The sequence below is a fragment of the Saccopteryx leptura genome, chromosome 6, assembly GCF_036850995.1.
Source record: "Saccopteryx leptura isolate mSacLep1 chromosome 6, mSacLep1_pri_phased_curated, whole genome shotgun sequence".
In the NCBI taxonomy this organism is placed as follows: domain Eukaryota; kingdom Metazoa; phylum Chordata; class Mammalia; order Chiroptera; family Emballonuridae; genus Saccopteryx; species Saccopteryx leptura.
Window position 1 is genome coordinate 155,411,635 of NC_089508.1, and position 22,071 is coordinate 155,433,705.

The 22,071-nt window shown below is 41.2% G+C and overlaps 1 protein-coding gene across 1 annotated transcript in view; it reads left to right on the forward strand.

Moving 5' to 3' along the window:
• Positions 1 to 4,349, forward strand: part of MAPK9 (mitogen-activated protein kinase 9) — a 96,490-nt gene extending 92,141 nt beyond the window's left edge. Inside the window, exon 12 of the mRNA XM_066344630.1 lies at positions 3,941 to 4,349. Coding sequence (XP_066200727.1) covers positions 3,941 to 4,005 — 65 coding nt within the window. The 3' untranslated portion in view covers positions 4,006 to 4,349. The remainder of the gene's footprint in view (positions 1 to 3,940) is intronic.
• Positions 4,350 to 22,071: the final 17,722 nt, after the last annotated feature.

The following is a 22,071-nucleotide window of genomic DNA, read 5'->3' on the forward strand; positions in this document are numbered from 1 at the left end:
CAGCAAATAGAGCGTCGACCTGGAATGCTGAGGTCACCGGTTTGAAACCCCAGGCTTGCCCGGTCAGGCACATACAGGAAGCAACTACTATGAGTTGATGCTTCCCATTCCCCCACTTCTCTCTCCCTCTCTCTCTTCTCTCTCAAATCAATAAATAAAATCTTAAAAAAAATAAGTAAAAAATAAAAATGAGGCTACTTTACTAAAAATAATAATAACAAGCAGAGATTACAAAGAAGAGGCTCGCAGGAAAAATACAGGTGATCAATAATCATGAAAACATATTCAATGTCATCATAATAAAAAAACTCACAAAGCAAACCAACATACTTCACTTGATTGACAATAACAGTATCTAAATAAATCATTTTTACTAAATTCACAACAATGGCAACATTTGATAAAACTCAGTATTGGTGAGGATGAGGGAGAATTTTGGCACTCATTTTTATAAACCCCTTTTTTCTTTTTTTAAATTAAGTTTATTGGGGTGACACTGGTTGACATAATTATACAGGTTTCAGGTGCCCAATCCTACAACACATCTCTGTACACCATATTGTGTGTTCACCTCCCCAAGCCAAGTCTTTGTCCATCACCGTTTATGAGGTGTAAGCTTTCTCAGTGAAAATTTGGCAAGAGTAAACATTCAATGATAATTAGCCTGTCTTCCTCACCCACATGTGTGCACACTCACATTCTACTGCAGTTCAGATCAGAACACCAATTTCAACAGCATACAAAGCAGAGTCTGGAAAGGAAAAAGAAAGCTCAGAACGGCGGAAGGCTGCCTTTGGATTGAGAAGGAACCTTGGCTGTAGTCTTGACAGTGAATGGATTTTGGAACCGTTGGCATGAAAATGAACCTCGGCAGATTTTCAGAAGCAGCTAGCACACCACCTTATTCATTTCCTTTCTGACTTCCTTGAGTCATTGTGAAGACTCCTGCCCTTGGCTTTCTTGCCAATGAAAAGTCTTTGTTCACAACTGGGCAAAGGAAAATATACCAGCATGGATGGACCTGGAAAGCATTATGCTAAGTAAAATAAGCCAGTCAGAGAAAGACAAGTACCATATGACTTCACTCATATGTGGAATCTAATGAACAAAATAAACTGATGAGCAAATATGAACAGAGGCGTGGACATGTGGAACAGACTGACGGCTGTCAGAGGGGAGGGGTGTTGGGGACTGGATGAAAGAAGGTGAAGGAATTAAGCAAAAAAAAAAAAACCATATATAATAAACAGACACAGATAATAGTATGGTGATAACCAGAGGGCAGGGGGAAAGAGGGATAGATGGAGGTGGGCAAAAGGAAGAGAATGGGGATGAAAGAGACTTTGCTTGGTGTGATGGATGCATGATAGTCTGCAGATGATGTTTTGTTTAGTTGTATACCTGATACCTAAAACCCAATAAATTCAATTAAAAAAAAAAGAAAATCTACCCTGTGACCCAGCAGAAGCACCGTGGTGATACCCATGCTTGTGCTCGGGGGACCATGGACAAGGATGTCCAGTGCTGTATGGCATCTAGTAAGCCCAGAGTGGAAACCACCTCCAGGTCCAACAGGACAGAAACAGATAAATATGTCACAATGAAATCATAAGAGGAGATGCCACAGAGCACTTGAAATGAAGGATACATAGCTACAGATCACTATGAAAGATTTCCCAAGCACATTTTACACTGAAAAAGCAAGCTACAAAACAGTATACCATTAACATAAAAACAATCCAAAACCATATTTTGTACTTTATATGAATTATGAGGGTGTGTGTGTGCGCATGTGGGTATGTGTCCTGTATATGCACACACGGGGTAAAACACTCCACCTCTGGGAGGAGGGGGGGACCAGGATTGAGGATGTTAGTCAAAGGGGACTTTAGCTTTGTTACCAATGTTCTAATTTTTTTTTTCAAGAATTGAGTCAGGTCTATTACTTATAAAACTAAAAACGTTTAAAATACTTAAAGATTTCTTTGCATTCTGTCTTTAAAGAAGCCCTGGATAAGGTGATAACATTTCCCAAACTAGGTTCTGTGGAACACTTGTGCTCTAGCAGATATCAATGGGTATTTGGTTAAACAAAAACCAGTAATACCTTTCCTTTTTGCTCCAAAGTGACTTTTTAAAAAAAATCAAGTGCCAGGCCCTGGCCGGTTGGCTCAGTGGTAGAGCGTCGGCCTGGCGTGCAGGAGTCCTGGGTTCGATTCCCAGCCAAGGCACACAGGAGAAGCGCCCATCTCCTTCTCCACCCCTCCCCCTCTCCTTCCTCTCTGTCTCTCTCTTCCCCTCCCGCAGCCGAGGCTCCATTGGAGCAAAGTTGGCCCCGGGCGCTGAGGATGGCTCTATGGCCTCTGCCTCAGGCGCTAGAATGGCTCTGGTTGCAACAGAGCAACACCCCAAATGGGCAGAGCATCGCCCCCTGGTGGGCATGCCAGGTGGATCCCGGTCGGGCACATGTGGGAGTCTGACTGCCTCCCCGTTTCTAACTTCAGAAAAATACAAAAAAAAAAAAAAAAAAAAAAAAATCAAGTGCCTATACTTGTATATAAGGACTTCTGGTACCAAGAAGTAACCAATCAGATGCAACCTTATGATGCAATGTGACCAATAAGATGCAACATTATTATATTTATGGTGCAAGACAGGGCATTCACACCAGAGGGCTTTATCTAAGGCAGAAGAGGTCAGTGCCCCCAGCTAAGCAGTCAGGTATTGCATGTTTTAAAAGTTCTTGTGGCACACCGGTTGAACATCGCTGGTGCAAAAGCCTGCTGTCAAGTTAAGCAGAAACGCTATGTCACTGGTATGTGACTGGACTGCCAACTTGGCGGGCACACAGCAGTCATGCATTATGATAATGATGACCTTTGATTGTAAGGTGAGGAGTCTGGTAAGCAAGTGGGAGCTCTGTCCAAGCCAGGAGAGGCAATTCTTGGGCAGAGATGTGAAATTCAGGTTCAGGGCGTTGGTGGGCCTTGTACAGAAATCAATTCTCTTTCTCAATTTCTTGGAGGACACAGTGTGTCATCTTAGCCATGACTGATGTCTGCTGTGTGAGAGCCCATGATGACAAATTACCAAAAAGACTGAAGCAATTATCTAGTTAATTTAAGCCAAGCATTTATATCATCAATTCCAAAAAATGGCTGAAAGGCCAAGGGCCGCCATTGTGGCCATTCACATGCAGGTTCTCATTGAATTCAGGAAGATGGTAAAGAAATGGCGGAGTCGGAGGATGGTGGGCCATTCTGTTCATTGGTGTCTCACCAAGACAGGCAAGCCACAAGAGAAAACAAGGGAAAAGCAGAAAACCTGCTTTTCCCATGAAGGGTAAGGGATAGGGGAGGCCCCTGCAATGCTGATAGCAGGAACCGAGAGAGTGAGCCCCCAATCTGTCCCCATTTTATAGTGTAGAATTCAAAACCTTTAATCCAATATACAAATAAGGAAATCTCTGATACAAAGTCGCTTATCTGAGGCATAAATGGGATTCCTCATAAGAGTGCACCACCCCCTATCATGCAACAGTCAAGGGTGTGGGCAAAAGCTTAGTTTTAAAACTAAGCCTTAGGGTATAATGACTATGCCAGCTTACAGCCTGTCTCCCACACCCAAAGTGAGCAAACATATATGTCATATTTAAAAACTTATTTGACCAACAATGGCCTACTGCTAGCAAGAGAACTCACCTATTGATATCACGGCTCTGAGATTTACAGAATGATGTAAGGCAGAGGGTGAATGGGTCCTGAAGCCAGGGGGTGCTGGGCTGACAATGAACAGCCCCGATACATGGTGACAGGCAGTGATGAACTTAAAGTGTCTAACTGTGTCTGAGCCTTGCAGAAGAAAACATGTAAATCTAAGAATAGCCATCAGCGCAGTGGAAGCTCATGGAGTGTTTCTAATGTCTGTTTTCTTTTATCAGGACCCTATGGCCGATGGAGGGCAGAGACGTGGTTCCAAGCACTGGCTCCACAGCTGGGATCCTGAGGCCAAATCGCAGGCCTGCTGTGTCCTAGCTGTGTATGCTTAGACACCTGCGCAGAATTTTTTTTTCTTTTGTGCCTTACAACACAAAACACCTGGCTTGTTGTGCGACCAAAAAGAGTCAGGATGAATATGCAAAATGCTAAGCACAGTGCTTGGCACAGAGTGAGTACTCAATGGACAGAAGATAATTGCCACCACCAGTACCAACATCATCATCACTACGCCCTCGTATTTACAACCAACTGCCTGGAGAGGCGCATAAGAAATAATTTGGCTTCTAGTCTGATAGAACTATTAAATATAATATAGATTTGGTGCACAAACATCCTAGTCAGCTATGGGAAAGTGCCTTTTTCCTTATGTTTCAGAAGCAGGTTTGTTTTTGTAAGGTTGGGCTTTGATGATTAAGTTGTGTGCGTGGTGGAAAGGACGCATGTTTTTATTTGCATGGACTCCGGCTTGAATCCAGCTCTATCCCTGACCAGGTAAGTGACCTGGGGCAAAGTGCTTCACCTCCCCACCCCACCCAGCCTCAATGGCCTTATCTGAAAAGTGAGACAAATAATTCCTGGGTTTCAGGGAGAATCAAGTGTCAGATTACACTGGAACAGTCTTGGGCACATCTACCTTCCATTACTGTCAGCTCCCAGGTCTAGCGGGAAAAGAATGAACTCTCGGGAATTTTAAGGGAGCATTTTAATCTGCCGTTACAACACAGAACACCTAGCTCACAGGTGGCTGGATCCAGTATTTCAGCAAAGCTCCGCAGAGCAGCGAAATCACAGCTCAGTTGATCTGAGCCATGGGGGTCTCTTAACTTAGAACATAAGAACCACTAACGATACTACAGAGCCAAGAGAATCTTCTGAGAATGTGTAAGTCACTCTGCCAATACAAGTTCTCATTGTTAGTGGCTAGTTCCTAAAACAGGCTAAATCCGTGGCTGGTGTCCCTGCCAGTGTTGTTCTGGAGGTGGTGGATGGAAACATCTGGGGCACATCCACAAATTGATGGCCTGGGCATTTTGTTTTGTTTTTGTTCCCTCGTTACAGTCAAAATGGCTTCCTGGTATGTTTTTGCTGGTCCTACCTTCATTCTGGCCCCAGGAACCATGGCAGCAGTCTCATTTGGGGATGATGGTGTTTCAGGGGCTCTGGCTTCAGCATCACAGCTGCCAGCTAGTCCTCCTCAGGGCTCTGGAGGCCTTCAGCTCTGGCTGGGCTGGTCTGACAAGGGGAGGCCTGGGGAAGAGAGACAGAACATGGAGATGGCCTGTGCAGGAAACCTGTAAAGCCATTAGCCACGGCCACCATCACAGCCGCCTGGCCCATGCAGGTTCGCATTTGATTCGGACAGACGGTAATGAAACAATGGAGCCAAGAACTGGTGGGCTATTAGCTTTAATCCTAGCTTGCACCCGCGGGCAAGAAATATACACAGTGGGAAAACACTTCTCTTTCCATTCAGGGCTCCCTAAGCCACTGACTTATCTGAGTATTCCTAGAATCAAAGGTATCTACCTCACCAGCCTTATTTACCTCTGTTCCCCATCTCCTTCTCTCTGCACAAACTCTGCACAAACTGGCTTCTCCTTCAGCACTCCGCCATCTTGGCTGCTTCTCCTCTCTTCCACGTAGCCTTTCTCTGCTCTCCTCTCTAATGCTAATCTCAGAAACCGAGAGAGAGCAAGCTCCCGGTCTGCCCCATTTTATAGTGTAGAAATCAAAAACTTTAATCCAATATACAAACAAGGAAGTCTCTGATACAAAGTCACTTAGGGTGGGAAAGGCTTAGTCTTAAAACTAAGCCTTAGGCTATAACAATCCTGCCTGCTTACAGCCTGTCCCCCACACCCAATGCAAACTATAAGCGAGCAAACATATATATCATATTTACAAACTTATTTGACCAACAAAACCCCTGTCTGAAGAGAGGTCTGGAACAAGGGGCAGTTTCTGTGCTAAAGGGGGAGAGCAGAACAGGCTGCCCTAGTGGGGAGGGGGCAGAAGGATTGCTTGTCCTCTCTGCTGCTGTGGCATTTATGGTAGTGGAAGTCTGGACAGGCCAGAACACCCATCACTAGGGGAATGGCTAAGTACAAATGCACCAATGCAATCGTAGAGAATTATCCACCTGTTAGATAGTGAGAGCTCTGTCCCTGCCCCTGAAGGAATGTCAGTATTGTGAGGATAACAAGGTGCAGGCAGTATATGTAAACCCCCCCCAGTGTGCACAGATAATAACTTACACTCATCTTTTGTAAATAAGCCAGTGACTGGCTAAGTGCTCCTTATGTGTTAACTAATATGAATTTCTCAAAAACTCAATATGGGTGTTATAGTTATTCTAATCCTACAGAAAAATGATTCTAAGGCAGGGGTCTCAAACTCACGGCCCGCGGGCCACATGCGGCCCGCCCACCAATTTTGTGCGGCCCGCAGACTAATCAAACTTCGTGGATTAGTCTGCGGGCCAGTCTGTGGGCCGCACAAAATTGGTGGGTGGGCCGCGAGTTTGAGACCCCTGTTCTAAGGCCTAGAGATGCCTGTGGACATACAGTTAGTTAATTGCTAAGAGAGTTGAGTCAGAATTTTCACCAGGATTGAGGCCAGAGCTCTTGACCATTTCTCTATACTGTTAATTGTATATGTGTGTATGAACACAGAGAGAGCTATGCACAGATTCAGGTCAGAACCAGGTTGTCAGTGCTGAGCTCAAGGAGATAAGGAGAACACAGCCTCCAAGAACATGGGGAAATGTATACTTTTCTGTACTTCTATCTATGACAACTGCGAATATGAAAAAAAAAAAATGACTGTGCACATGGCCAAAGTCCTAGAAGGGAGTGGAAACAAATGAAAACTTAGGTTTAATGAGAAACGAGAGACTATGGGCAAGGTAAACCTTGAATTTTATTTATTATTTTAGTTTCTAGCAATACAGTGATTTTTTTTAAATTTGTGTTTCTAGGGGCTGCACTCTTTTTTTAAATTTTTTATTAATTTTAATGGGGTGACATTGATCAATCAAGGTACAGGTTCAGAGAAAACATCTCCAGGTTATTTTGACATTTATGTTGCATACCCATCACCCAAAGTCAAATTGTCTTCCGTCACCTTCTATCTGGTTTTCTTTGTGCCCCTCCCCTCCTGCTACCCTCTCCGTATCTTTCTCCCCCACCCTGGGTAACCACCACACTCTTGGAAACAACCAAAAAGCCCTTCAATAGAAGATTGAATAAAGAAGATATGGTAAGAGATGACGTCAGAGTGATGGCGCGGTAGGAAGCGATACCGAAAATCTCCCCATAAACTCAACAAGTTCTTCAACCAGAAACAGAAAAACCTATCCTTGGAGTCTTCAGAAACTTCACAACACACCCGAAGGTAGGGTCGAGCGAAAGATTGGCTAGATATATGGTCAAACCCCGGGGGAAATAAGGAGTAAGAAATGCTCCGCCTTCCTCTCTAATCCAAACAGGATGGCTTTCACTGAGAACTGAGAATATAGAAACTAAGGCGGGCATAGGGAGTGAATAGATCCAGGCCACGGTACAAACAGCCAAACCAGGCTGTGGCATGGAGATCCAAGCCGCGGAAAAACCTGGGCAATTCAAGCTAACACGCGCGCCAAACCCAGACAAAGAAAGACAAGTGGGGCAGCCATTTTCCGCATCTCCTGGTCGGCGCGCGCATGGATAGTGGGCAAGAGATTCCTACAAACACTTCAGGGGTGGGCGCAGCCCGTGCTAACCCACAGAGAAGCAGAGTCAGAGGCCTCTGTGTGGGCAAAAAGCGGCATCTCCTAGGAGCCCCAGCGCCCTGAGGGGACCGGGCACGGGGAGGGAGCTGGAGCCAACTCCAACGGCGGAACTTTTCTGTGCGGGAGGAGGGCTTTCTCAGAGTGAGAGGCGTCCCGCCTGAGCCTGATATTCTGGTAGCGTGCATGCACGGAGAGTGGGCAGGAGATTCCTCCGAACTCCTCAGGGGTAGGCGCCCGTGTTTTCCCACAGAGAAGCAGAGTCAGAGGCCTGTGAGCGGGCCAGGAGCGGAAGCCCCAGCGCCCAGGGAAAGCCGCACAGGGACAGAGCAAAAGCCAATTCCAACGCCGTAACTTTTTCGTGTGGGCAGAGGGCTTTCTCGGAGTGAGAGAAAGCCTGATTCCAACTAGCCTGATATCCAGGTCGGCGCGCACGGAGAGTGGGCAAGAGATTCCTCCGAACTCCTCAGGGGTGAGCGCCCGTGTTTTCCCACAGAGAAGCAGAGTCAGAGGCCTGTGAGCGGGCCAGGAGCGGAAGCCCCAGCGCCCGGGGAAAGCCGCACAGGGACAGAGCAAAAGCCAATTCCAACGCCGTAACTTTTTCGTGTGGGCAGAGGGCTTTCTCGGAGTGAGAGAAAGCCTGATTCCAACTAGCCTGATATCCAGGTCGGCGCGCACGGAGAGTGGGCAAGAGATTCCTCCGAACTCCTCAGGGGTGAGCGCCCATGTTTTCCCACAGAGGAGTAGAGTCAGAGGCCTGTGAGCGAGTCAGGAGAGGAATCTCTGAGCTGCCCCAGCACCCTGAGGGGGCCACGCACAGGGATAGAGCGAGAGGCAATTCCAATGCTCGATCTTTTCCGTGTGGGTAGGGATTTCACTCGAAATCCCTACCCACACGGAAAAGTGTGTGACCTGGCTGGTCTGACATCCTGGTGGGCGCACACGGAGAGTGGGCAAGAGATTCCTCTGAATGCCTCAGGAGTGGGCACCCGTGTTATCCCACAGAGGGGCAGAGCCTGAGGTCTTTGAGTGGGAGGAAGCCCCGCTTGATTATGCTAGCAGCTCTGACTGACTGAGCCTTACTCAGAGCCCTGTGCTGAGTGGGAATAGAGTGGGGAGTTGCCAGCTCTTTGAGCCTCTTACTATCCAGGCAGAGGCAGCAGCAACCCCATAGCTGGATTATCAGGCTTCTAATTGTGGAAGGAAAGACTAGGAGAGAGGCTCCAGGAACACTCTCACAGTGAGAGACCCTCTCATTGTTGGGGCCTATAAACACTAATGAGCCTCGACTGCCAACGAGACTGAAGCCCAATACATGACATTGCCATAGAGAATTATCAACTGCAAACCTCTTCCAGAGCGTGCCACAAGGGCAGAACCTGGGGTACAAAGTCACTGACCAGAAAGACAGAAAAGAAAAAGCAAGACGACAACTTCTCAAAATCAAGAATAATCTGCAGACTTTATAACCTATCCCATTTTATTATATTTGTTCGTCTGTGTCTCTTTTCTTCATTCTTGATTTTTTTTTCTATTCCAATTTGGTCATTTAATTCTCTCTCAGTCTTACTCTCGCCTCTCTTTGAACTACACTACCCATAAGTGTTACATCTCCCATTATCTTTTCTTTCCTCCTCCTTTCTCTCTATGAGGGTTGCAATCCAAAACCCCTAACTCTCTCTTTCTCTCTCCTCCTTTTTCTTTTTTCTTCTTTAAGTGGTTCCATCTTTTCTCTCTTTCTCTCTCTTTTCTCCCTCTATATTAGTCTCTTCCTCTCTCCTTTACGTCTTCTCTCATTCAAACCTCAATAACGAACAAATTATTTTATCTGGGACTCAAACTTAAGTTTGTGGCATTTTGGAGGGTTTTTACTTCACCTTTTTAACACATTAGCAGTGTTCCCATCCCTGGCTCTCCATTTTATCTAGTTCTTGTTCCACTAAATACAATAGTAATTTTTTAATTTTCCATCCCTTTTTCCTGTTTCCCTCTTATTCCTCTCATCATAACTCTGAGTCAGCCAACACCTAAAAGCAAATCATTTTATTCTTGACCCAAATTTTTTCCTAATTTGCTTTTTGTGGGTCTATACTGCCCCCTCTTTTTTATATATATATTTTTTTCTTTTTTTTCTTTTTCCTTTACCCCTTTATTACTTCTCCCCAATTCAGGCCCTCCACTACAGGTATTGTTTGTTCTATTTAGTACAATATAATTCACAATTCATCACAAGATTTTCTCAAGAAAGAGGGGAGAGGAGAGGAGAGGAAAAAAGGAGGGGAAGGAATAATTCCCTTTTTTTCTCAAATTTTTATCTTATTTTATTTTCCTTTAATGATTAATTTTTTAAAAAAACGCAATTTTTTATTTTTATTTTTATTTTTTTATCTTTTTATTCCTTATAAAATCTCATTAATACTATCAAGAAAACCACCCTCAGATGCCATTAAAGAAGAGAAAATCGAATATCATGGATACAAAAAAAAGAGAGGTAACACAGAGAGATGAGGAAAAATCTATGGAGAAAAAATTTAAGCTATTGGAAACCTTGGAGTTAAACGACAGAGAATTTAAAATAGAAATCCTAAAAATACTCAGAGATATACAAGAAAACACAGAAAGGCAATTTAGGGAGCTCAGAAAACAACTCGAACACAAAGAGTATATCTCCAAGGAAATTGAAACTATAAAAACAAATCAAACACAGATGAAAAACTCAATTTATGAGCTGAAAAATGAGGTAACAAGCTTAGCTAATAGAACAGGCCAGACAGAAGAGAGGATTAGTGAAATAGAAGACAAGCAACTTGAGGCTCAACAAAGAGAAGAAGAAAGAGATTCAAAAATTTAAAAAAATGAGATAGCCCTACAGGAATTATCTGACTCCATCAAAAAGAATAACATAAGAATAATAGGTATATCAGAGGGAGAAGAGAGAGAAAATGGAATGGAGAACATACTCAAACAAATAATAGATGAGAACTTCCCAAGCCTGTGGAAAGAACTAAAACCTCAAATTCTAGAAGCAAACAGAACTCCAAGTTTTCTTAACCCCAACAAACCTACTTCAAGGCACATCATAATAAAATTGGCACAAACCAACTGCAAAGAAAAAATTCTCGAGGCAGCCAGGGAAAAGAAGAATACAACATATAAAGGAAGGCCCATTAGATTATCATCAGATTTCTCAACAGAAACTCTACAAGCTAGAAGAGAGTGGACCCCAATATTTAAAGTCTTGAAAGAGAGGAACTTTCAGCCACGAATACTATACCCATCAAAGCTATCCTTCAAAAATGAAGGAGAAATAAAAACATTCACAGATACAGAAAAGAAGAGAGAATTTATCACCATAAAACCCCCACTCCAGGAAATACTAAAGGGGGTTCTCCAATCAGATACAAAGAATAAAAAATAAAAAAAAAAACAAAGCCACAAGTAAAAGCTCCAAGAAGAACATAACAAAACCAAAACTTTAAACTGTGACAACAATAAGAAAGAGGGGGAGAGGATGGAGATTAACAGTAGCAAAGGGCGATGGAGTGCAAAAGTACTCACAAAATAGTGCACTAAAATGAACAGGGTAGGAACCCTTATCATTACTTAATGGTAACCACCATTGAAAAAACCACCACAGAAGCACATGATTTAAAAAAGATAGCAACAAAGGAAAGATGTATGGAACACAACCAAATAAAAACAAAAGATAGAAAAACGAAAGAGAAAAATCAAACAAGGCACAAAACTAACAGAAAGCAATCTATAAAATGGCAATAAGGAACTCACAAGTGTCAATAATTACACTAAATGTAAACGGATTAAACTCACCAATAAAAAGGCACAGAGTAGCCGAATGGATCAAAAAAGATAATCCAACTGAATGCTGCCTACAAGAAACTCATCTAAGTAACAAGGATAAAAACAAATTCAAAGTGAAAGGCTGGAAAACAATGCTCCAAGCAAATAACATCCACAAAAAAGCAGGCATAGCAATACTCATATCTGATGATGCTGACTACAAGACAGCAAAAGTACTCAGAGACAAAATGGCCATTTCATAATGGCTAAGGGGACTCTGAATCAAGAAGACATAACAATTCTTAATATATATGCACCAAACCAAGGAGCACCAAAATATATAAGACAGCTACTTATTGACCTTAAAACAAAAACTGACAAAAATACAATCATACTTGGAGACCTCAATACACCGCTGACGGCTATAGATCGGTCATCTAAACAGAGAATCAACAAAGATATAGCGGCCTTGAACAAAACACTAGAGCACCTGGATATGATAGACATCTACAGGACATTTCATCCCAAAGTGACTGAGTATACATTTTTCTCCAATGTACATGGATCATTCTCAAGAATTGACCATATGTTGGGCCACAAAAACAACATCAGCAAATTCAGAAAAATCGAAGTTGTTCCAAGCATATTTTCTGATCATAAAGCCTTGAAACTAAAATTCAACAGCAAAAAAGAGGAAAAAAACCCACAAAAATGTGGAAACTAAACAACATACTTTTAAAGAATGAATGGGTCAAGGAAGAAATAAGTGCAGAGATCAAAAGATATATACAGACAAATGAAAATGACAATACGACATATCAGAATCTATGGGATGCAGCAAAAGCAGTGATAAGAGGGAAGTTCATATCACTTCAGGCCTATATGAACAAACAAGAGAGAGCCCAAGTGAACCACTTAACTTCACACCTTAAGGAACTAGAAAATGAAGAACAAAGACAACCCAAAACCAGCTGAAGAAAGGAGATTATAAAAATCAGAGCAGAAATAAATGAAATAGAGAACAGAAAAACTATAGAAAAAATTAATAGAAGAAGGAGCTGGTTCTTTGAAAAGATCAACAAAATTGACAAACCCTTGGCAAGACTTACCAAGGAAAAAAGAGAAAGAACTCATATAAACAAAATCCAAAATGAAAGAGGAGAAATCACCACGGACATCGTAGATATACAAAGAATTATTGTAGAATACTATGAAAAACTTTATGCCACTAAATTCTACAACCTAGAAGAAATGGATAAATTCCTAGAACAATACAACCTTCCTAGACTGAGTCAAGAAGAAGCAGAAAGCCTAAACAGACCTATCAGTAGAGAAGAAATAGAAAAAACCATTAAAAACCTCCCCAAAAATAAAAGTCCAGGCCCAGATGGCTATACCAGCGAATTTTATCAAACATTCAAAGAAGACTTGGTTCCTATTCTACTCAAAGTCTTCCAAAAAATTGAAGAAGAAGCAATACTTCCAAACACATTTTATGAGGCAAACATAACCCTTATACCAAAACCAGGCAAGGATGGCACAAAAAAAGAAAACTACAGACCAATATCTCTAATGAATACAGATGCTAAAATACTAAACAAAATACTAGCAAATCGAATACAACAACATATTAAAAAAATAATACATCATGATCAAGTGGGATTCATCCCAGAATCTCAGGGATAGTTCAACATACGTAAAACGGTTAACATAATACACCATATCAACAAAACAAAGAACAAGAACCACATGATATTATCAATAGATGCAGAAAAGGCTTTTGATAAAATACAACACAATTTTATGTTTAAGACTCTCAACAAAATGGGTATAGAAGGAAAATATCTCAACATGATAAAGGCCATGTATGATAAACCATCAGCCAACATCATACTAAATGGCACAAAACTGAAGGCTTTCCCCCTTAAATCAGGAACAAGACAGGGTTGTCCACTCTCTCCACTCTTATTTAATGTGGTACTAGAGGTTCTTGCCACAGCAATCAGACAAGACAAAGAAATAAAAGGCATCCATATCAGAAAAGAAGAAGTAAAGGTATCACTTTTTGCAGATGATATGATCCTATACATCGAAAACCCCAAAAAATCCACGAAAAGACTACTAGAAATAATAAGCCAATACAGTAAGGTCACAGGATACAAAATTAACATACAGAAGTCAATAGCCTTTCTATATGCCAACAATGAAACATTTGAGAATGAACTCAAAAGAATAATCCCCTTCACGATTGCAACAAAAAAAATAAAATACCTAGGAATAAACATAACAAAGAATGTAAAGGACTTATACAATAAAAACTATAAACCATTGTTAAGGGAAATCGAAAAAGATATTATGAGATGGAAGAATATTCCTTGTTCTTGGTTAGGTAGAATAAATATAATCAAAATGGCCATATTACCCAAAGCAATATACAAATTTAATGCAATTCCCATCAAAATTCCAATGACATTTTTTAAAGAAATGGAGCAAAAAATAATCAGATTTACATGGAACTATAAAAAGCCTCGAATAGCCAAAGCAATCCTAAAGAAAAGGAATGAAGCTGGGGGCATTACAATACCTGACTTCAAACTCTATTATAGGGCCATGACAATCAAAACAGCATGGTATTGGCAGAAAAATAGACACTCAGACCAATGGAACAGAATAGAAAGCCCAGAAATAAAACCACATATATATAGTCAAATAATTTTTTATAAAGGGGCCAACAACACACAATGGAGAAAAAAAAGCCTCTTCAATAAATGGTGCTGGGAAAACTGGAAAGCCACATGCAAAAGAATGAAGCTGGACTACAGTTTGTCCCCCTGTACTAAAATTAACTCAAAATGGATCAAAGATCTAAACATAAGACCTGAAACAATAAAGTACATAGAAGAAGACATAGGTACCAAACTCATGGACCTGGGCTTTAAAGAGCATTTTATGAATTTGACTCCACAGGAAGAGAAGTGACAGCAAAAATTAATGAATGGGACTACATCAGACTAAGAAGTTTTTGCTCAGCAAGAGAAACTGATAACAAGATAAACAGACAGCCAACTAATTGGGAAATGATATTTTTAAACACCTGCTCAGATAAGGGCCTAATATCCAAAATATACAAAGAACTCATAAAACTCAACAACAAACAAACAAACAATCCAATAAAAAAATGGGAACAGGGTATGAACAGACGCTTCTCCCAGGAAGAAATACAAATGGCCAACAGATATATGAAAAGATGCTCATCTTCTTTAGTTATTAGAGAAATGCAAATCAAAACTGCAATGAGATACCACCTCACACCTGTTAGATTAGCTATTATTAACAAGACAGGTAATAGCAAATGTTGGAGAGGTTGTGGAGAAAAAGGAACCCTCATCCACTGTTGGTGGGAATGTAAAGTAGTACAACCATTATGGAAGAAAGTATGGTGGTTCCTCAAAAAACTGAAAATAGAACTACCTTATGACCCAGCAATCCCTCTACTGGTTATATACCCCAAAACCTCAGAAACATTGACTTGTAAAGACACATGCAGCCCCATGTTCCATGCAGCATTGTTCACAGTGGCCAGGACATGGAAACAACCAAAAAGCCCATCAATAGATGACTGGATAAAGAAGATGTGGCACATATACACTATGGAATACTACTTAGCCATAAGAAATGATGACATCGGATCATTTATAGCAAAATGGTGGGATCTTGACAACATTATACGGACTGAAATAAGTAAATCAGAAAAAACCAGGAACTGCATTATTCCATATGTAGATGGGACATAAAAGTGAGACCAAGAGACATTGATAAGAGTGTGGTGGTTATGGGGGGAGGGGGGAGAGGGAGAGGGAAGGGGAGGGGGAGGGCACAAAGAGAACTAGATAGAGGGTGACAGGACAATCTGACTTTGGGTGATGGGTATGCAACATAATTGAACGACAAGATAACCTGGACATGTTATCTTTGAATATATGTATTTTGATTTACTGATGTCACCCCATTAAAAATAAATAAAATAAAATAAAAATAAAAATAAAAAAAAAGAAGATGTGGTACATATATACTATGGAATACTACTCAGCCATAAGAAATGATGACATTGGATCATTTACAACAACATGGATGGACCTTGATAACATTATACTGAGTGAAATAAGTAAATCAGAAAAAAACTAAGAACTACATGATTTCATACATAGGTGGGACACAAAAATGAGACTCAGGGACATGGACAAGAGTGTGGTAATACAGTGATTTTTGAAAAGGGGATCATCCGAGCCTGACCTGTGGTGGCACAGTGGATAAAACGTCAACCTGGAAACGCTGAGGTTGCCGGTTCAAAACCCTGGGCTTGCCTGGTCAAGGCACATATGGGAGTTGATGCTTCCTGCTCTTCCCCCCCCCTTCTCTCTCTCTCTCTCTCTCTCTCTCTCCTCTCTATAATGAATAAATAATAAAAAAAATAAATAAATAAAAAATAAAAAGGGGATCATCCGTATGGCCACACTAGTGATATGTAGGCTGGTCACTCCTGTTCTCCCAATGTGGGCTCCAGACCCTCAGCATCAGCATTAGCTGCAAACTTGTTAAAAATGCAAGTTCTCCAAGCCCACCCCAGATCTATCAGAAACTTCGGGGAGGGGCCTACGGTCTGTGTTTTACTCAGCTTTCTAGGAGATGCTGCCGCATCCAAGTTTGAAATGAAACAATACTGCATCCAAGGGGAGGAAGGAGGTGTCAATGGAGGCGCAGTCTGCATCCCTTTGCTAGTTGATCCCCTTGGCAGAATGTATTTGAAATTTTGACTACCTCTGAAGGTGTGCAACTCATTTTGACCTAATCCAGCCCTTGACCATGCATGGTCTCAAATGGTTCCACCATCATTTTAGGTGACTCATTGCACACAATGCACTGGGAGATATTACCACACCCCCCTTCCCCAAATCTGGGTCAGAGTGAAGACTGAGGGTCACTAACTAATGGTCTCAAAATGGTAACTAAATGGTTACCATTTAGTGGTTAACTGCTATGTGAAGGAAAGGTGTTTCAGATCATAGAACTGACTCTGGGATTAGAATTTTTTAATTTGGTTAACCTCAGGGATCAAATTAACAGACACCTCCTGATCACTCTCCTTTTGTTACAGTGTGGTAATAGCCTTTTGACTGCCTTTTCCCTTCATTATAAAAGTGATATATGCTTACTTAAAATTTTCAGAGAATGCAAGTAAATGTAGAGGAAAATGCAATTCACCTGTAATTCTATAACCCAGAGGTAATGACTGTTAGTAGTAACTCAACATTTGAGATATATCTCTCTAGATTTTTAAAATTAAAATGTGATCATACTATTGATTGTCTTATAACGTGATTTTTTTCACATAACAACATAATGCAGACATCTTTCCAACTCAACAAAATAGTGATCATTTATGACTGCAAAAATATACCATTGTATAGATAAAATATTTTATTTAACTAGTTCCCATACTGAAGCAAATTCTAATGTTTACTATTACAAATAATAAATTTCCCTGAATCCTTTCCTTTAAAATTATAGTTGATAATAGCAGTTACTGACTAGTTATATAAGCAGTAGATGTATGATTATAATTGACATACATTTATTATAAAACACTAGTCTGATTATATCTTTAGACCAAATTATTAAAACTGGTATTTCTAAAAAGGGGCTTTTCAGGATATTATATATTTTGTGATACTGACCTCCAGAAATGTCCCAATTTACACTCCTACCAGTTGTCTACAAAAGGGCCTATTGCTACAACCCCTTGGTTATACTGGTATTTTCACTGTTACCATTTTGCCTTTTGAATGGGTCACATGTGTTTCTTCATTGGTTTTTTTTTTTTTTTTAATTTTTTTTATTTGTTTATTTTTTTACAGCGACAGAGAGTGAGTCAGAGAGAGGGATAGACAGGGACAGACAGACAGGAGTGGAGAGAGATGAGAAGCATCAATCATCAGCCTTTCGTTGCACATTGCGACACCTTAGTTGTTCATTGATTGCTTTCTCATATGTGCCTTGACCGCGGGCCTTCAGCAGACTGAGTAACCCCTTGCTGGAGCCAGCGACCTTGGGTCCAAGCTGCTGAGCTTTTTGCTCCAACCAGATGAGCCCGCGCTCAAGCTGGCGACCTCGGGGTCTCAAACCTGGGTCCTCTGCATCCCAGTTCGACGCTCTATCCACTGCGCCACCACCTGGTCAGGCTCTTCATTGGTTTTTATAACCATTCTTTGGTTACTTGTTAGGTAGACAAATTTTTATCTTTATTTACTGGCCATTTATAATTGCATCCTCCATTCTTTTGATGATTTTTTTTACTGGGTGAGTCTTTCCTTCACATAGCACCTCACTGATGAGCTGGTTTCCCTGAATGCTTTCCTTTAAAACAGCGGTTCTCAACCTGTGGGTCACGACCAAAACACAGGGGTCGCACCCCACAGGTTGAGAACCGCTGCTTTAAAATTATAGTTGAGGAGTGATGTCAGAGCAAAGGCGCCGTGAGGAGCACTCCCGATACCTCTCCCCAAAATTTCAACAAGTTCTTCAACCAGTGACAGAAAAATCTATCCTTGGAGCGTCTGGAAGTCCCATACACTGAACACGAAGGTATGATGGAGCAAAAAATTGACTAAATATATAATCAACCCTGTAGGAAATAAGACAGAGAAAGGAACACTTCGCCTTCCTCACTAACCTGAGCAAGGGCTGCTTTCACTTGGAACTGAGAGAGAATGGGGGCTGGTGGTGTGGAGGGAGCTGAGCTGGGGCACAGATGTTCAAGCCGAGGAAGGAGTGTGCCTGCGGTGACTCAGCCCACGTGAGACAATGCCCATGCTGGACTCCAGCAAAGGTGGGCAAGTGGCAGCCGCCATTATCCTCGATATCCTGGTCAGCAAATGTGGATAGTGTGCAAGATGTTTCTCCTAGCGCCCGGGAGTGGGTCGCCCATGTTTCCAGACAGAGGGGCAGGGTCAGAGGTCTCTGCGTAGGCTGTGACCAGAGTCTCGGTGTGGTCCCTGCACCCCCAGCAGCACGTGGGGAGTGCACAAAAGCAAACTTCCCTATGCCCAAACTTCTCCAGGCGGGCGGGGCGCCTCACCCAGCCATTCAGGCTATCATCCTGGGGAAGAAAAAATACAGAAGTGCTAGGGGGAGGAGCATGCAAACAGCTTGCAGACTGTCTGTAGAGCAGATCTGCGGATCCAATCGCTGAAAATAGCTTAACCCACAGTCTGCTCACCTCCCAACTGACTTACGTGGCTCTGGTTGACAAGGTCTCTCTCAGATCAGCGATCTAAGACAAGAGATGGGATATTTTTTAGTGCCTCTTGCTATGCATGTAGGGGTGGGGGCAACTTCCTGTCAGCCGATACAGGGTGAAAAACACATTCCTATGGAACAAACCTCAGAGAACACTGCAGAAGTTAGACAGGATAGGCTGTAGGCTTTTTAACAAGGAAGAAGCCTGCAGGAAACAATCCCACAGAATGCTAGGGCAAATTTAACTAGATATACCTGGGGAACTGAACAGAAGTCAACACGCTCCCCTACCTGCTTAAGCTGGTGGCTCTGATTGGCAGAGCTTTCATACTCAGGGCTGTGCACTAAAAAGAGGGACTTGGCATCTTTTAAGACCTCCTGTTCTGCAGGTAGCGACTAGGGCATCTTCTTCCCAGCCAGAACAGGTTACAAAGTGCAGAAAGCCTGGGGAAAGTGGTCCCACAGAGTGCTGAGGCATACTGGACACACATGGAGGCTCATAGAAAGGCTCCTTGAGAGCAATTGGCTCCCAGCCTGGCCTGATTACACTGGCAGCTCTGACTGACAAAGCCTTACCCAGAACCCTGCACTGAGTGGGGATAGAGTGAGGATTTGCCAGCTCTTTGAGCCTCTTACTCTCCAGGCAGAGGCAGCGACAGCCTCATAGCTGGATCATCAGGCTGCTAATTCAGGAAGGAGAGACTAGGAGAGAGGACTGGGAAAATGGACTCTCCCATTGTTGAATCCTGCAAATGCTAACAAGCCCGGACTACCAACGAGACTGAAGCCTAGTATATGACATCACCATAGCGACTCATCAACTGCAAATCTCTACCTAAGCATGCCACAGGGGCAGAGCCTGGGGTACAGAGCCACCAACCAGGAAGAGGGAAAGGAAAGAAAAAGGAAGAGATAACCTCTCAAAATCAAGAAAAATCCAGACTTTACAACTTTTTCCACTTTTTTTTTTTGTTGCTTTCATCTTCTTGTCTTCATTATTTTTTTTCTTCTACCTTGGTCCTTTTATTATCTGCCCATCTTATTCTTTTCTCTTCATCTTGAACTACATTACCCATAAGTGTTACATTTCTTATTTTTTTCCTTTTCTTCTTCCTTTCTCTCTATGAGGGTTACACTCCAAAACCCTTAACTCTCTCTTCTTTTTTTATTTTTCTTTCTTTTTTCCCTTTTTCTTTTTTCTCCCTCTTTCTTAGTTTCTTCTTTTCTTCTTTACTTTTTCTCTCATGTGATCCTCACTCATGAAAAAATTATTTTCTTTGGTACTCAAATTTTTTCTTTGTGGCATTTTGGGTGCTTTTTACTTTGCTTTTTAACTCATTAGCATTCCCCCCAACCCTGGCTCTCCATTCTACCTAGTTTTTGTTCCACTTAATACAATAGTATTTTTTGTTCTTTTTCCTGTTTCCCTCTTATCCCTTTCATTATATATCTCAGTTGGCCATCATTTATAAGAAAATTGTTTTATTCTTGATCCAAATTTTTTCCTTTTTTGCATTTTGTGGGTCCCTACTTCCTTTTTTGCTACTTTATCACTTCTCCCCAACTCAAGCCCTCCTTTATAAGTAGTTTTTGTTCCATTTAGAACAATATAATTCACAACTTTTCATGGTATTTTCTCAAGGAGGAAGGGAAAAAAGGGAAAAAAAGAATAAAAATGATTTTTTTTACTTTTTTTTTTTACTTTTTATTCTTTATTAATTCTCATTAGTGCTATTAACAAAACCACCCTCAGATGCCATTAAGGAAAAGGAAATCAAGTATCATGGATACAAAAGACAGAGATATAGCACAGATAGATGAGGAAAAGTCTATGGAGAAAAAATTTAATAGATTGGAAACCTTGGAGTTAAAATAAAAATCCTAAAAGTACTCAGAGATATACAAGAAAACACAGGCAATTTAGGGAGCTCAAAAAACAACTCAATGAACACAAAGAATATATTACCAAGGAAACTGAAAACAAATCAAACAGAGATGAAAAACTCAATTCATAAACTGAAAAATGAGGTAACAAGCTTAGCTAATAGAACAGGCCAGATAGAAGATAGGATTAGTGACATAGAAGACAAGCAACTTGAGGCACAACAGAGAGAAGAAGAGAGAGACTCGAAAATTTTAAAAAAATGAGAAAGCCCTACAGGAATTGTCTGACTCCATCAAAAAGACTAACATAAGAATAATAGGTATATCAGAAGGAGAAGAGAGAGAAAATGGAATGTAGAACATATTTAAACAAATAATAAATGAGAACTTCCCAAGCCTGTGGAAAGAACTAAAGCCTCAAATTCAAGAAGCAAACAGAACTCCGAGTTTTCTTAACTGCAACAAACCTACTTCAAGGCATATCATAATGAAATTGGCACAAACCAATGACAAAGAAAAAATTCTCAAGGCAGCCAGGGAAAAGAAGAATACAACATATAAAGGAAGGCCTATTAGATTATAATCGGATTTCTCAGCAGAAACTCTACAAACTAGAGAAATGATCCCTGAAAGTATAGTCTTGCAGAAACTCTACAAGTTATAACAGAGTGGACCCCAATATTTAAAGTTCTGAAAGAGAGGAACTTCCAGCCAAGAATATTATACCCATCAAAGCGAAGGAGAAATAAAAACATTCACAGATACAGAAAAGATGAGGGAATTTATCATCAGAAAACCCCCACTTCAGGAAATACTAAAGGGGGGTTTTCAACCAGATACAAAGAACAAAACAAAACAAGACCACAAGTAAAAGCTCCACCAAGAACACAATAAAACCAAATTTAAACTGTGACAACAAAAACAAAAAAAAGGGTAGAGGACAGAGATTAACAGTAGCAAAGGACAATGGAGTGCAAAAGCACTCATAAAATAGTATACTACAATGAATATGGTAGGTACCCTTTTCATTACTTAATGGTAACCAACCCTGAAAAATCCACCACAGAAGCACATGACTTAAAAAAGGTAGTAACAGAGTAAAGAAGTATGGATTACAACCAAACAAAAACAAAGGATAGAAAAACAAAAGAGAAGAATCAAACAAGATACAAAGCTAACAAAGCTATTTATAAAATGGCAATAGGTCATAATTACACAAAATGTAAACGGATTACAAGTGTCAATAATTACACAAAATGTAACCAGATTAAACTCACCAATAAAAAGACACAGAGTAGCAGAATGAATTAAAAAAGAAAATCCAACTGT